General features: G+C 38.8%; 3 protein-coding genes across 4 annotated transcripts in view; 1 reads left to right on the forward strand and 2 right to left on the reverse strand.

Annotated features, from left to right (window-relative positions):
• Positions 1-2,544, reverse strand: part of LOC112570074 (E3 ubiquitin-protein ligase HECTD1-like) — a 28,494-nt gene extending 25,950 nt beyond the window's left edge. For both annotated transcript variants that reach the window (XM_025248288.1, XM_025248287.1), the window contains exon 1: positions 2,053-2,544. In XM_025248288.1, the coding sequence (XP_025104073.1) occupies positions 2,053-2,192 (140 nt within the window). In that variant the 5' untranslated portion in view covers positions 2,193-2,544. The remainder of the gene's footprint in view (positions 1-2,052) is intronic.
• Positions 2,545-3,899: 1,355 nt separating this feature from the next.
• LOC112571266 lies at positions 3,900-5,592 on the reverse strand. The gene is made up of 3 exons (XM_025250144.1): positions 5,436-5,592; positions 4,910-5,088; positions 3,900-4,271 (listed from the first exon to the last, which is right to left on the reverse strand). The coding sequence occupies exons 1-3, from the start codon at positions 5,482-5,484 to the stop codon at positions 4,116-4,118; spliced, it is 384 nt and encodes a 127-aa protein (XP_025105929.1). The 5' UTR covers positions 5,485-5,592; the 3' UTR covers positions 3,900-4,115.
• A 1,061-nt stretch (positions 5,593-6,653) lies between these two features.
• On the forward strand, positions 6,654-8,536 carry LOC112571265. The gene is made up of 3 exons (XM_025250143.1): positions 6,654-6,807; positions 7,774-7,916; positions 8,299-8,536. The coding sequence occupies exons 1-3, from the start codon at positions 6,681-6,683 to the stop codon at positions 8,449-8,451; spliced, it is 423 nt and encodes a 140-aa protein (XP_025105928.1). The 5' UTR covers positions 6,654-6,680; the 3' UTR covers positions 8,452-8,536.
• Positions 8,537-16,574: the final 8,038 nt, after the last annotated feature.

A 16,574-nucleotide genomic window follows, 5' to 3' on the forward strand; every position in this document is an offset into this window, starting at 1 on the left:
AAGGGAAAGAAGAAATGTTTTAATATGACAATGGCTACCTAAACTTCTTAAAACAAACAGTGTCCTTCAGGAAATAATGTGAATACTTAAACAATGCATAATCTTATATACGTGTGTGACATTTCACATGCTCCTTCAAATCTCTTTCTCTGACAGTGTGAGGGTCAGGTGTCTCAATCGTCATCAACAAAGTCCAACTTACCAATGTGACAAGAATTTATTCTAGTTTTAACAATAATAGTACTCCTACTATTATTAGTGTGTTCAGTTAAAAAATGTAGAACATATCTGACAATCAATGTTCAGTACATTTTGATATTGCCTATATATATTTTGTTTCCACTAGAATAGAAACAGTTATTTTAAATGATACAGAAAAATCTTACTACATTAATGATGCCTATTCATTTATTGTGTTAAAATGTAACTGCAAATGACGAAAACACAATAAGATGCCTCCTGTAAAAGTTACTGTCTTCAAGATATCATTTGTGTGTGTGTGCAAGTGAGTGGATGCATATATATATATGTAAGCATTTCACTTCCATCTACTAGGCTTTCTTTCGTGTCTCTCATTGGATTTGGATATGTGCCAACCACAGGTTTGGTGGCAAAAGTGCAATTGTTATGTAAAATATAAATCTCAAAATTTTGCTTTCTTAGTCTTTACATAAGATAACTGCACTGCAAAGCAGGACTGTCATTGTTTGGCATCTTACTACTGCATTGTAATTTTACTTGTATTTTCTCAAGAAAATAATTCTCCATTAAATACTAAATCTTAAAGTTTACAGCTCTCCTATAACTGCGCTACCTGCTGGCAGGACAATGACATCTCATAGATGATGTGGTTTTCTATAAATAACCATAATGCCATACAGAATAATGCTTTATCTACTAACACTGACACATTTCAAGCAATCGATGTTACAGTGGAACCTCGGTTAACGAACTTAATCCGTTCTGGAAAGCTGTTCGTTAACCGAAATGTTCGTTATCCGAAACAATTTTTTCCATAAGAAATAAAGGAAATAGATTTAATTGGTTCCCAGCCCCTGTTGACTCGCTATTTGAAAGTTACAGGCTGTATATATATATAGGTATTTGTTTTAATGAGAACAGTTATAATGCAATATAAATGGAGTTAAATAAACATAAAAACATTAACGAAAGCATTTAAACAGAAAACTTGCCGTTTTGACGGCGCGGTTGGAAACAGGTGTGGGGAGGAAGGGGTGGAATTACTGCTTTGAATCCCCTCTCCATGAGCACACGTGACATTATAAAATCGGGGAGATTTCCCTTTTCTGTACCTTTGAGGTTGAAGAAAAAAACTTGTCCAGTGTCTGCTTCTTCTGCCTTTTTTTTGTAAAACTCTTCGGTAAGACGACATCACACATCCGACAGACGCATGCCACCTTCATACTTTGAAATCATTTCCTTTTTCAATTCATTTGTTGGCCGCGTCCTTGTCATTACCTCATTACTATTAATTGCTCTTAATCTTCTTTGGAGCCATGATTGAGGATTATCTTATTAAAATAAAGCACAATAATCACTAAATAAGAAGGATGCGCACAGGTAAGGAACGACTGATCGTAACTGTGTCTCGAGCGCGAATGATTACATGCTGGTCGGTCACGTGTGGTTCACGTGGCTGTTCGTTATCCGAAATTTTGTTCGCTATCGGAGACAAATTTTTAACGAAATTTTTGTTCGTTATCCGAAATTTTGTTCGCTATCCGAGACAAATTTTTAGCGAAATTTTTGTTCGTTAACCGAAAAATTCGCTATCCGAGGCGTTCGCTAACCGAGGTTCCACTGTACTTTATACACATTAATAAATTTCTGTTTCAGTTTTATCATGTGAGAATGTTTACTTTATATCAAATTGCGTTCTTGTGTTGTTTTACCGATTAAGAATGAAAAATAAATAAAATACGAACACTGACGTAGAAGTTCTCATTGTTCACGAGAAGAGAATAGGGAATCAGGCTAGTCGAACACATACATCAAGTACGTTCTAAATAAATTAATATACACTATTATTACCTTTCGAAGCATCTGTCCACATTATCTGACATCAGAAGCAACATACACAGTTGTTCTAATGCGATCAGTTGCATATCGCGTTCATCTCCCTGGCCCATTTGTAGCCATTCCAAAAGCGTCTCTGGGTCAACGTCTGCCATAATTATTCTTTACTAAACTTCAGATGAAGGAAAACAATAGGAATCCTAGTTTTCCGAGGCGTTATAAAGAATAATCCTTCTTTCTCAAGTCATCCATTTGTGATAAGGTCTGGCCAGTTGATGAGTTGTGTCTGGGTAGGGTTGTCACATCAACCTTTACCGTAAGCTGTTGAAGAACATACACTTTAGGAGGCTGGTTTAATTTTTCAACTAGTGGCAATGTTGAGCTTTTTGTAAGTAGTAAGTCATTCCCTCAAATCTACGTAGTTATAGGAATAACATTAGATGATAGGGCGAATCGCCAAGGAATCCAGTGAGCTGTCTAGGTGAATGTTATGCCTCGCTTTCGCACAAAGGTGAAGGCCGCTAGGGCGACTACAGAAAAAGAACGATCAGTCTTGTGTTGAGTGCTCCAATATTCGGACAGAAAAATAGAATAAATAATAATAATAATACTGATTCATAGTTTTTACTTTGCATGGAAGTTATCTGATACTTAAGTACATTATTCATTAGTGTCTTGGTATTTTTAATTTTTTTAAAAATATATGAGAGAATGTACTTCTGTGTGTTTGCGTGCCTGCGCGTGATTCGTGGTCAACGGTAACCAATAGACTGGAAGGTCGGTTTTTATGTCTTGTGGGATAAAATAGAAGAATTTATTTTTCCAGGTAGACCAGGGTCATTATACTAAAATTCGTTTGTTTGGGCTTTGTACAATGACTAAGCAAAAGTGGTTGTTTTGTTCCAAGCTTCGCAGTGCTCTCCCCCTGAGACAGGAAAGAGCAAAGGTGACGCGTTGTTGTCGGCCTGCTATCTCCAATAAAGACACGTAAATAGAGCGTAAACACAAACTACGATGTTGTGCGCAGATTGATGTAGGGCTAGATTTTATTAGCCTTGTTTATCGTATCATGTATGAAGAGGGGTGGGGGTTGGATTTTTGGCCGAGTATGGGGACGATTGAAATGTTTGTGTGTTAATTGTGGTGAGGGCGTGTACTACTGCGTGGAACCTGTAGTTTGCAATATATATAATTTTACATATAATGGCAGTTCGCCTGTGTTCACTATTTGTGCTTTTTTCTCCTTTAAATTGTGATGATTTTTGAGCACATTGAAAATATCGCTATACATGTACCAGATTTGACTGCACATGAAATTAGAGGAAAGTTAATTATTGTGCGCACATTATATACACTCATTATAAGTACGTAACTCGACGTACTGTGGTTAATTATCAGAAACGATTAAAGCACTTAATTAGCGTATACTTGTGTTGTCCAGAAAGATCAAAGTAAAATTAAACGTAAAAAAGTAATTATAAGTGCAAGCGCTGTACGTTCTTTCTTTTCATGTGTCGATCATCTTTTACAGAGCTGACTGCCTAATTACTTAATTAGTTGGTTAGCTCGGCGTAAAACATTAAGCATCCCCCCTCCCAGCCACGCAGTAGTGAACTTCTTTGATAACTTTCTTTCCCTGGGGAATGGACAAAGTTTGTGGAATTTCCGCGTAAAGATCGAAGATGATCGAATTTAATATCTATAAACATAAAAATACACACATTTTCAAATCCTACAACTGAAAAGGTATTTAAAGCGATCGAATTACTAAAAATAACAATGCAGGTCATGTGTACACGAGACGGCTCTTATGAAAACATTTAATTGTTAGTGGCAAATGTAAAATAATAGTAACAACAAAGGACAAAACATTTATTTTTATTATATTAATCTATTTTAACGATTCATACCAGGCGGTTTTTTTACGTTTTTAATTTCGTTGTGTTTGTGTAACTGCGAGGACAGAAACCCAGACTAGTACAATTTCACTTTCAAAAAGTATAACTGCATTTTTACATATCAGAATATGGCAGACATGTCCGAGTCAACATATCTTGTATAACTGCCCTCTTCATTTTTCACTCGTTGATTGGGACAGGGCATCGAGGGCAGCCCGGACATTCAAGGCCTCCAATGTGGATGGTACCCGCGACAAGGGCAACAGGGCAGTCCTGTGGTGGAAAGAAGCAATCCACTATCGGGCATCGCAGGATTGTGGAATCAAGCTGTCTTTTCTGTAAAAAGTTCAGCGAAAGTTTTAATGAGTAATTATCAACACTGCGTGGTGCATAAAAGAAACATTTACATCATCAGTTTAAAGGAGGAACACTATATATAGGGAAAAGGAAGTGCGAATTCATGAGATGTAGAGAAACATCGACCCCTTTGACGCACATTTCTTACCCCTTTGACGCACAATTTTAAGTGCAAGTAGTGAATTTCTGCAAAACTGAAAAATTCTGTTATTATAGTCTAAGCTTCTTTATCACTTACAAAGAGAATATATTAGTTCCCAGTTTTTCCATGATATTTACTTCTGCAAATGTAAGAAGGAAACACATATCAGTAATCTTATTCGAGTAGTAATGATCTTTGAATAATGAAATAACACGCATTTATTTTTTTAAATAAAAATAACAATAATTTAAATACAACGGTCTCAGCAACTGACAACACCACATGAAACGATAATTTTTTCCAACCCTTCCCCAGAAAAATTCTGGCATTTATGCACGATAAATGTGTTTATTTCTCAATTTCTCAGTCCGCAGACACCCATTTTCAGACAAAGATCGCCTCTGTCGCAGCAAACTATGAGAATATTTACAATTCACACAGAGAGACGGAAGTCACCGAATACTACATGTCTCACCTCTAGGTCAGAGACTCTGAGAGATTCCTCCATAGCGGGGCACTGGTAGCAGCCTGTACAGTTCTTGCCATGGTAATCGTAGTACCAAGGGATCCATTCACTGCGATCGCAGGGCGGGAGGGGACAAGGCAGATGTGGACAGATGACTGGGTCTGACGAAGACTCAGGCAGGAACACACCTGTTAATCACATCGAGAGTTGACCAAACACGTTTGTGCTAAATAAGCAGATAAACTACAATACAATACACAAAACTTTTTTTTCCACTTTTTTCCCCCTTCACATTTGAGAGGAAATGTTTTTCAAGTGGAACAAAACCTTGCTTCTTGAAAGCATCAGGAAACTTGAGAGGAAACAGCTATAACTCTGAGACTGTAACATGAAAACGACTAAAAGAAACATTTAAGACTAAAAAATTATAACTTTGAAATACAATGTAAACTGTAATATACATATATAAATTGTAATACAGTGATGTAAGCTGTGTATTATAATATAATGTAGGTTATCAAACATGAACGCTGACCTGTAACAGCTGACGTTACACAGATTAGTAGCAAGACAAGACCCGCCATGTCGCCAGTTGCTTCCAGAGACACAGAGAACAGCCGGTCCAGTTTATTAAGCACGCAACCAATCTCGCTTCCAAAAAGCTATACTGCTCTTAAAAAAAAATTAAAAATTAAAAATAGAAAAAGAAAGCCAGATACCTTCGGAAGATACTGTCCCTCGTTCTGCTCATTGGAAGTCATCACCTTTCTCCCCATTTTTGTGCTCAAATGTGTGAAGAAGGTAAACAGGACAAGATACTCTCCTCACAAGTAGCGAAAATGAACTCGAGAGTCGAGATCCATAAAATCAGTGAAACGACATAAATGAAGCAGAATTCCAGAGCGAAGTCTGTTCCTCTTTCTGGTGGTTGGTTGGTTATTAGAGTTTCACGCCGTGCTAGGAACTTAGTAAGGCTGTATCACTCTCTCTGGTATAAAAAAATACTATATTGCAGGAGATATTTCCTGTCGTACGACAACAACAACAAACAAAAAGACACATAAACACACACACACACTCCTTAAAATATTTGAAACAGTAACTCTAATCTCTCTCTCTTTCTCTCTGTCCATCTTATCTTTTGCGGTTAAAGATCGCTACATCACACATGGTGGCACTCCCCTATAGGCTCTTTACAACTACAAAGAATTAATGTAACATTTTCGATGCTCAGACTGTGTGCTGACCTCGCCTAGTTAGGGCTGCTACATCTACTAATTAAGTTATTATAATTGTGCCGTGTTCTAATATTACAGATATCGTTGTTACAATGGAGGATATAACTAAAATTAATTGAGATTAGTACACACTGTTTAAAATCAGTTTATTCGAGGTTCTGGTCAGAATAAAGGTTGTAGTAGCATGAAGTACAAACCCGGGCACCAGCTGGCGTGTCTTACACTGGGGAGAAGATAAGAATACAAGAAAAACATGACCAAATGTGACACATACCTAAACTGATAACGACCTCTGTAGGTGTAGTCGTGTGATGCTACAGTCACAGCCTCTAAGAGGAGAGGGCGGGGTTAATTGAGTAACTGTAGCTGTAAGGTAGAGTTTAAAAAAGTTTAAACTAATTAATCAGAAATCATATCCGGTTTTTAATGTTCTCCTTCTCAACAATGTCATAATTCTTGTTCTTGTTGTGTTTGAGTTTTGAGTAGTATAGACTTACAGACAAATCGTTTATCTACCAAATTAAAAAAAGTAAGGGAAACCCATGTCTAAACGTAGGCGGGACGAGTGCTATAAGTATCGAGAGCGGGTAATATCTGAATGCTTTCAGACAACCGTAAACATGACTTTTCTTGTCTTTCTACTGGCTTGTGTGACGTCAGCTGTAATAGGTCAGTCGCCGTTATCTTTTTTTTTAATTTAAATTTTATAAACTAGATGAACAAACAGCACCAGCACAGTAATCACTGGAGATCAACTTCTAGCTTGATAGAAAAATATGAAGTAAAATATAAATATGCAAGTTCAGCTAGGTCACCAGGCCAGGGTTGCAAGTGAGGTCTTGACTAGAAGTTTTAAGCCGCCGCAAGTCAGCTTCCCTAAGTTTGGTTTGAATAGTTCATTTACCGAATGAGACCGCTGACAAAGATCTCATTTTCATGCTGATCCTCTTTGCTCAGATGCACACAAGCCAACAGGAATAAGTTAAAACCGTCATGTCCGACTTTACACCTCACATGAGATCCGGCCTAGGTCTTGCACCAATTTCAGTTTGAACGAGAGACAGAGGACACTGGAGTGGTTGGTGCACACGTGCGCGTATCCGTGAACTTTATACTACCAGTTTAATTTTTCACTGAACTAAAAGGATGGTAAATGTCTTCGTAACCCCATGTGTAGAAAGTCGCATATCTTAGTCCAGTGGTTCTTAACCTGGGTTCGATCGAACCCTAGGGGTTCGGTGAGTCGGTCTCAGGGGTTCGGCGGAGCCTCAGCCACGGAGGTCAAGACACACCCGCAATTCATGATGACAATAAAGAAGGGTTCGGTGAATGTGCATATGAAACTTGTGGGTTCGGCACCTCAAAAAAGGTTAAGAACCACTGTCTTAGTCTAATGGTTTTAGAAAGCTACTACTTCATAGCCTGCATGGAGGTGAGGACTGTTGAGCTGTACAATGCTTGTCAACCTCATCATATCCAAGTTTCTCGCTAAAGGTCTGGCGGGGTACATTTTTTTTTTATGATTGGTAAGGGTCAGGGCAAATATTTAAAATCTGGATGAAGATTGTTCCTAAAAGAACCCCACTAGTCCTTTAACAGTGAAAACAGTGACTCGAAATGGTTTTTCTGTTACAGGCCAACTTAAGGACAACGAGTGTCTTGCTCTCCCTTGTGCACCTCCGACCTGCGATCCACAGAAATGGGTCTTGAATTACTATTTTCACAATGGTAGGATGTGCCCAGGCTGTGAGAGTTGCATCGCTGAGGACCAACTTGAAGTGAGTGCCGAAGGATCTTGATTACATACATGTGTGCGCGCGCATGTGTTATGTGTGTGTGTGTGCATGCGCCCGGATGTAGTGTGCATGGGTGTGTGTTCGTGCATGTGTGTGAGTGTGTGTGAGTGAAAAAAAGAATTTTTGTTTTCGTAGAGATGTCTGCGGTTGCAAGATTGATGTACAGTGAAATTTTCAATAATTTCTAAATTTTTTTCTTCTACACCCCCCATCCCAGGCGTTTCTTTATTCTCGAATACTCACATATTCCACTTAAATGAAAGCATTTTTATTTTTTTATGTTTTAAGTACTTTAATAGCTAAAAGTATTCGAGCCTTGTACTATGTCTACTATAAATCTGAACAATGCTATGGAATTTTCCAGAAAAGACAGCTGGTGGAACATAACATTTGCCCCGTAGTGGACTGCTTCTTCCCACCACGGGACTGTCCTGTCGACCTTGTCATGGGCACAATCCAGATTGGCAACCTCAAATGTCCGGGGTGTCCGATATGCCCGAGCACAACCCTGGTGTGAGGCGCCATCCAGTTAACCGAGTAACTCACTTGTAACAGGCGAAAAATAAAAGCGTTGCTAATGATGTCGCGAGGTCAGAATCCTCTTTCAGAAAGCAGTTCAGTTCTTCTGTAACTTGGAATAAAATTTGCATGTGTATGTTGTGATCGCACTGGTTGGATTTAGGGATCGAATTACCGGGGTAGGTAAGAGGTGGACGAAGACGCTAATGAAACTGTGGGTAACACTTTCTAATCCGACTTCAGTCTGTGAGCACAACTGTGCCCCCAGGGTGCTGATAACCTCACCCGAAACTGGGATAGAAAGTCGGTACAGGCAACTACTATAAGAATTAATTGGCCGAGTAACACAAGGAATGTGTCTTAGTGGTGATGGCCACCACACTTACCAATCGCACACTTGCAGAACCCACTATATGCACTACGTACACCAGTATGAACTATTATATGCATAACTATAAAAAAAGGAAAAAGAAAGTTTTTCATCATGTGCCCACGCATTTCTACCCGCACTTCACCCCCCCCACCCCTATACATATAAATACATGCGCGCACACACACGCACGCACATACACACTGACTCTCATATAAAATTCACAACCCACACATTTCAGGTGTACCACTGACTGCATTCAGTGACATATCCAAATACACATGCGACCACGCACACACACAAAACATTTGCATTACACTGCCCGCTGAGATCAAGGTGACGCATTAAGCACTCGGTCCTGACTCGGGCAACAGCGGAGTTCAGAGGTTACTCGATCTTTATTTAGAAACTGTTTCTAGGGCGGCATGTCATGGCCTGGCAATATCTGTACCTGACCCCAGAGGGCATTCAAAGTGACTTTCCAGCCTCAATCTTTTACGTGCCCTGTACAAACTGAATGAGCATAGATCATCCCTGGTCGCCAGCCGTAGGCGCCATCCAGTCGGTCGGACGTCCTGCTTCTGGGTGGTTCTCTAGCTCGTACCAGACGATCACTGAAAATGTCTTTACACTCTCGATCACAGACAGAATTTTGTCAGAACGATCACAGACAAAATTGTGTGTCACAATGTCCCTCCCGAGACCGGGCGTAGGAAGTAGAGTCGTTGCCGAGTGTTCTTGATGAGACACTATACTGTTGCTTCATCTGAGGTCATTCTAGAGGGTGTCTCCCAGCAATTTGAAATGGTCTGCCAGCTCTATGACCCCACCGTTGATAACATTCCTACAGCACTCGGGTTTTCAGGTGTCGGCTATCCAATTACTAACCAGAAGTGAGAGCTATTCTCGTGCACCTCATTATCAATCAATACCTGTTAGTACATCACTGAGCTTGTTTTGCTGGAGGTGATAACTTTTGCATCGTAGGAAAGGGCGAAACTTTGTCACAGATGGTGCCAATAGTTGTATGCGAGTTTCAAAAAACTCCTTACAGTCGTTTAGTATATAGACTTAAAATACACAGCCCTGCAATGATTATTAATTAAAGTAATTAACTCTCCACCACCATGAAAAGTATTACAAAGAAAGCAAGGGAGGGAGAGGGAGTCTAGTTTTATTGGAAGGAAAACATACATAAAATAATGGTTGCTTTTTTACATCCAACAAAAGTAATGGAAAAAATATTCACCATGCTTATCACAGAGCTAGCCAGTAGACTACATGAAGGCTCTGCTATTAGACTTTGATGTCACCGCGCTTCATCTCCTCCGTGAACTTTAACATCTTCATCTGAACTCGGCATATGTTTGGTATTCTCTAATCATGACCTCTTTATTGCTCTAATGTACTTTCAAGTCTATACATGCCACACACGCATGCTTATGCAGGTGAAAGAACAGGTATTGCTGCTTAAGAGGTAGATAACTACTGGAATGTATTTCGTAGATGGACAGAGAACTCTACACAAAGCAATTCCCGTTCCGTTCGCTGAATTTCTTGTTTGCTGTTTCGGTTTTGCCACCCTGTTAATCTCTGGAGAGAACAAAAAAGCACTGCCAGATATAAGAAGTGTTTCACCAAACTCAATTTTTGTTTTCAACTTTTCAACGCTGGTATGGTACTGATGCTATTCAATGCATTATATATCTATAGTATAAGCTCGTGGGCGCGTGTGTATATTTGGCACAAGAAACGGTTCGCAGTGTAATTAATACTTACAATGCACTTTAGACAGGTTTTCCGTAGCTCATCTCTGAACATATAAAGTCACCTCCTTTTCTAATGTGTACACAAACTATTGAAACGTCCGACACTTGCAAATTTGTTTCTGTCTGTACAAAAGGAATAAAATTCTGGGCAGTCTTGTACTTTCCCTTGAATTCCAAACATCAGTAGAGTCCTCCAGACTCTTTCACCTCATTCAGTGTGTAAACATATATAAGCAAATAAAAAGACTAAATCAGACCTCAGTCCAGAATTTTAATTCAATACTTACTCTGAGATTACGGTTGTTACTACGTGTAACACAATTATCACTAAATGACACGGTTATAAATGGATGACACACTAGCTGAAGTACACAACGACAGCAGCAGAGGAACTGGACGAAATAGATGTCAGCTCGAAGACTGAAAAACAGATGCAGCAAGTGAAAATTCATGAAGTTAGTAATTACACAGAATAGGCGACTGTGCGGTGTACCCACAATTGAAATCTGTTTCTTCTTCAATATCGAGCTTGAATGATTTATAGGCGGTCCAGTAGCGCAACAATCAGTGCCTGTTACCAACCTATACAGTGAGGACTGGGTGCCCTGGGTTCAGATCTCGTCTTGGGCACAATGTTTTTCCTCTGCATGTGGCATCTGTTTACAGGGCTGGCTGCTTGCCAGGATATAATCCCAGTTGCTCACTCGGCGTAAAACTCTGTTTCGATATCCCCGCTCATATGAAATATTTATTTAGTTTTAAACACATATCCAATCAGATTATGAAACATTTGATGCCAATTCACGAAAATCTTTATAAACCACATATTTATTCCAGAATATTGATAAACAAAATTATTTATGAAAAAAAATCGGTGATAAACCTTTGAAGTGAAGTTTGATGCATTTTTACTTTGCCGGACAATAAGCGGAAACGGGACGAATAATGTCAAACTGATGCATTCCATTAGTAAAGACTTGTATCAGAAAAAAAATTTGAGGTGAGGCTGCCTTGTGAATTATTGCATTGTGCTGTAATATACAGTCATAATGCACAGTGAGCTCCACACTCACGTGACTTGCAGAATGTATCTACTTCACACCTACCGTGAGGAATTGTGGCATGACGTGGCAGTACTGACCTGTCTGACATTTTGTCTTGTAGTCAGTGACCAACTGAAGGCATGAAGAGAACACGCGTGTCCTGCCGCACGTGCAGATTTCTTCAAGGAAGCACACGGAATGCATACTTAGTTTCTGAAGTACTAAATGTAGGTATGTGCTTCCGAAAATGGTTTGCTTACTTTTATAAATCGGGGTATTTTCCATATACACGAATGTCCTTACATATTTAAAAAATTATTAAAGCCAAGAATTTCCGGCACTTTTTTTCCTCAGATCCAGTCTTCCCATGCAGTAAACAGTCTACACGTCTTCAAAATTCACATCTTTCATAGTTCTTTTTCATTTCATACTTTTATATTTGAGTAATGTGTCAGTTTAGTATCACAGCCAGGGGTCCAACAACACCTTTCTCACAATCAAACTATCGTCACGAACAAGCACCAGTACGCGAACCATTCCAGTTAATTAACAACAAATCATGCAAAAACTTTCCCCGAACATGGAAAGCAGATACCTGAGTGGTTAGAACGCAGGCGTCCAAAGTTGTAGGCGTAGCGCAGTTGGTTCGAGACCCGCGCAGGGCAGCGCTTTGTTTAGTGGGTTGTGGAAAAAATAAGTGTGCTATTAATAGATAGAAGAAGGAATACGTATGCCGTAAAAACTAAAGTCTTGAATACTAATATTACGGTTAGTGATACATAATTTTTCTGCAAATAGGTATGCATAATTTATCATAGTTGATGAGCATGGAACGTCCAACCGAAAACTCAAAGAAAAAGAAAATTTCAAAAATCACTGCTGGCATGAATATTTTCGCTGTGGATACTTAAGGAGGCTGCCTCACTGGTCACAGAGGTGACCTTTGACATTTTCAGTGCTGCAGGTCGTCCGCAAAACAAAGATTTGAGCTCGTTTCTGAATCTGGAGCCGGTGAGGCAGTACAGGTAAAAATTGATGGCGCTGCTACTGTACCAAGCCAGGAGGCTTACTGTTCCCGCTAATAAGACGGTCGCCATGGTGATCTTATTGTTGATTTTGATGTAAGGAAGAACTATATGGTAAATGCAAATGGGTAGTGAGAGAAGGAGGAAGACCAGCGACACGGTGATGAGAGTGAGGGTGAGTGACTAGGCCTTTTTCTGGCGACTGTTGACCTGGTCACAACCTCCGGCGGTCATCACACGGGCCACGTGTACAGACTGAATCACCTTCCACACTAACACACTGTTACCCACGATTAAGATACAGAACGGAGTAATCGAGGACAGCGCTAGATCAATCCAAGGATAAACAAATAAGACAAAAAACTTTAGCTGTTTGTTCGGAACGGTGCACACTTTATCAGTAGAATTAGAGCGGAATACAATATCATATGATATAAAGCTATGTGCATTTAAAGCAATCGGTACTAACACAGTAGTAGCTATGACTAGTCCAACCTTTGTCTTTGTGCATGACAGGCTCTTGTAATGAGGCCACACAACCGACATCACTCTCTGCATCGTCATGGCAACGATAAGCCAGGCTGAGATTATGCAACTAGAATACACGAGAAACGGAATTAGTTTGCAAAATAAAATATGATGTGCCAGGACATTAAAGTCAAAGTAATAATCCACCCACAGCTGTGGCAACCCTGCATACAGGATGACGAGGTCGGACACGGCCAGCGCTGTGAAGTACAAGGACATAGTGTGTGACGACTGGCCCTCGCTCATTCGCCTCATCATCACGATGGTCATCACGTTGCCGAAGGTGCCGAGCACGATGATGACAGGCGGGATGAACTTCCACATCGCGATATGAGGATCAGATAGAAGGAACCTTTCAAGAGCGGTATACTCTTGAGATGAACAACAGTGTGTGTCGTCTGCTGTGACGTCACTGGCCGTGGTGTTGACGTCAATTTCTGTGACATCATTCACCATGATGGGGTTGTGACTATGACAGGTCCGATGACGTCTGTCTGTCGTCGTGTAAGGCCCCGCCTCCTAGTTGGTGGCACTACTGGTAGGAGGAACCGTGGAACGAAAATTCTTTGTCTTACAGTGTCTGACACTGCTGACACCACGTCGCGTGCTGTACCCAGAAATTGATGAAAGCTGAGCTTTTTATACATTTAGTGCGATCATAAAATTGAAAAAAAAGTAAAAGAAAGGACAACTAGAAAAAACCCCATTGTTTATCGATAAAAGATATAAATTGCGAATAAATGAATGTATATAAATATTTATACCTACACAGCCAACTGCAAACATTTATTTACTGTCGACGCCTGTCTCATAAAAATAATTATAGCTGTAAAAATATTTTAGTATTTAAATGTTTTGACGCTCTTCTCGGGCCGCTGTAATTGCTACATGTCCTGCCCAACAAACAAAGACGATATTTTAGCGAGTAGGTGCACTGAGTGCCTGAAGTCGCAAAAAAGAGTTTCAGCACTTAACAGGTCAATAGGGAAATTTGGCCTGCTTGAAATATATTTCTGATAATAATAAGCATAAATAGATCTGTCAATAAGACAATAGGTCGAGGAATACTCTCATCTTTTCTTTACTTGTATAGAAAATTGTAGACATCACTTTAATTACATACAGAGATTGCAGCGTTTTAAAACGCCGCTCTTCAAGCTGTTGTTTTGATTATCCACAGAAAACTAAACTATGAGGAGTTCGCGCTTCACTCGTCAAACAAAATAAAAATATTTTAATTGCGGTGCGCAGCCCTGTGTAATCAATGACACTGAACTAACCGAGAAGCATTAGTGAATCGAATTGCAGAAGAAAATATGAAGCGAAACGTGAAGTAGGGAGTCAGCATCCACAAAGATCCTTTCAGAACAAAAACAAAATTATTTTAAGTAACACTTTAAGGACCGCAACCAAACAAACAATAAAGGGATATTGATGATGAAGGTGAGAAATGGTACATAGCTCTAAACATCTGGACATATTGACATGTGGACATGTGGACAAGTGACACGTAGGTTGAGGATTGGAAAATCTTTTATTGAGTGGAATGACCAATACTCTGCAATAAACACGTGCGTGTGTGCTAACCGTTGTGCCACCGGGGCGCCCACACCCGCCTTTCAGCATGAAATCGACCAGAAGTCCAGGAAGTATGTAATTTTTGACAAAAGGTTTTTTTAAACGTCGGAAAAAGGTCTCATTTATCTTATGTACACATTTATCCAATTTTGTTTGCAATATTAATTTCAAGAAATTGAGCATTTATATAAAAAAAAAAAAAAATAAAAATAAAAGGTTGCTTGGTATGTATTTTCCTTTGTTCCTAAAAGGTCTCCAATTTTTTTAACCTTTATGATTCTTAATCGGAAAAAACCCAACAAAACAACAACATAAAGTCAGCGCTGTTTCTCTCGACTTAGCCCTACAATCTGGAATAACCTACGTTTCTCCATTCCATAATGTCTGACCGCACTTACTAATAAACTTGTATATCTCATAGCATCTATCTAGATCAGTCTCTATTATTTCGGTATCAGCTTCATCATTTTTACTGTTATGAATTGTGATCTTTAATTTTGGAGAAACTACAGACATAGAAAGAACCCACAGGCTAGATTTAAGGCCTCTTTACAATCTATGATTGTATGAAATATTTTAAATTCAACATTTTCATTTTCTTCTCTTGATACAAGAACTCACAGATCATAAAATTCTTTTATTCCGTACTAGTAAAAGTAATTCTTTTTGAATTCTTTGTATCAGCTTTTGTGGGGGTGGTGTAAAGTAATATGCAGCTAAAAATAGAATATAAATTATCGTGTATGTTAAAACAGATTTGACAATACATGTAGCTATTTTGCAAAGCATTTTAACTGTCTTTTTAAGCTTTGCATAACTTTTTTTTATCTCATGCTCTTTAAAGCCTTTGAACGTTTAACTATGTACTTCATGTTGAATGATAACTTAATCTTAAAAATATTTTTAAAATCTCAAAAATGCCCGGATGAGATTAAATTCCCCATTGCTTACATTACAAAAAGAACTTTTTCATGCCTCTACCAAGACCACCGGAGTCTTATTGCAAAATTTGAACGGAACAATATACGAGTTAAAATTGTTATCAACGGATACTTTGATACCAACAAAAAAAAAAAATGAAGTCCTGCGTTTTCTTACTTGATCTCATTCTTCTTATGCCCTGTTGTTCTTAGTTATCAGCGGTAGTATTTTTTTTTTCGTTTCAGGAACAGATAAAGCCAAGTAAACGGGCTAATTGATTGTGTAATAAGTGGATATTTGAGAACCTCGGAAAAAACAAACGCTGTTTCAAAGTCGGGAAGATACTTATGCACATAATGTTGCAATATAGGATTTTCCAGAAAATTTTCAAAAATCCGTATTTTACAAAATATGCTATAAAAGAAAATCGCAAAGTACTACTTGGAAATACCAAAGGTAGGAATACAAAAGTAGTACAAACACAATCATTTGAAAACCACATAAAATTTAGGATCAATTAACATATTTGTAGCATTACAATATTTTAACAATATTTTTAATTCACTTGCCAGAAGTTTTCGGCTTTATACACATCACGCCCTGGACAAGGATTTTTCCCGAGTATAAAGTGAGGATAAAGTACGCATAGTGTGTTTACAAACTTTTGAAAGCATGTTGATTTTCTACATGACTTTTGAAAGGTTTTTGTGTCTGCAGCTTTCATTATAAGAACGAATATTCCAGAGAAATTTTCAAGAGTGGAGATAAAAAAAAAAAAAACCCCGAGTATTCTGTGGGAAAGCCTTGTCTGCAAATACCCGCAATTAAATCTTGACTCTTTCAGCTAGTTTCCTGGAAATATTTATATCAACAATCACGAACACATA

The sequence above is a fragment of the Pomacea canaliculata genome, linkage group LG8 (assembly GCF_003073045.1).
Source record: "Pomacea canaliculata isolate SZHN2017 linkage group LG8, ASM307304v1, whole genome shotgun sequence".
In the NCBI taxonomy this organism is placed as follows: Eukaryota; Metazoa; Mollusca; class Gastropoda; order Architaenioglossa; family Ampullariidae; genus Pomacea; species Pomacea canaliculata.

What these genes read in the sequence shown, in the direction of transcription:
- LOC112571266 (XM_025250144.1), bottom strand. Translation starts at nt 5,484, where the DNA reads ATGGCGGGTCTTGTCTTGCTACTAATCTGTGTAACGTCAGCTGTTACA. An exon ending in TGTAACGTCAGCTGTTACAG is followed by an intron (nt 5,089 to 5,435) that starts GTCAGCGTTCAT and finishes TGTGATTAACAG; the next exon opens with GTGTGTTCCTGCCTGAGTCT. An exon ending in TCAGAGTCTCTGACCTAGAG is followed by an intron (nt 4,272 to 4,909) that starts GTGAGACATGTA and finishes AACTTTTTACAG; the next exon opens with AAAAGACAGCTTGATTCCAC.
- LOC112571265 (XM_025250143.1), top strand. Translation starts at nt 6,681, where the DNA reads ATGTCTAAACGTAGGCGGGACGAGTGCTATAAGTATCGAGAGCGGGTA. An exon ending in TGTGACGTCAGCTGTAATAG is followed by an intron (nt 6,808 to 7,773) that starts GTCAGTCGCCGT and finishes TTTCTGTTACAG; the next exon opens with GCCAACTTAAGGACAACGAG. An exon ending in TCGCTGAGGACCAACTTGAA is followed by an intron (nt 7,917 to 8,298) that starts GTGAGTGCCGAA and finishes GGAATTTTCCAG; the next exon opens with AAAAGACAGCTGGTGGAACA.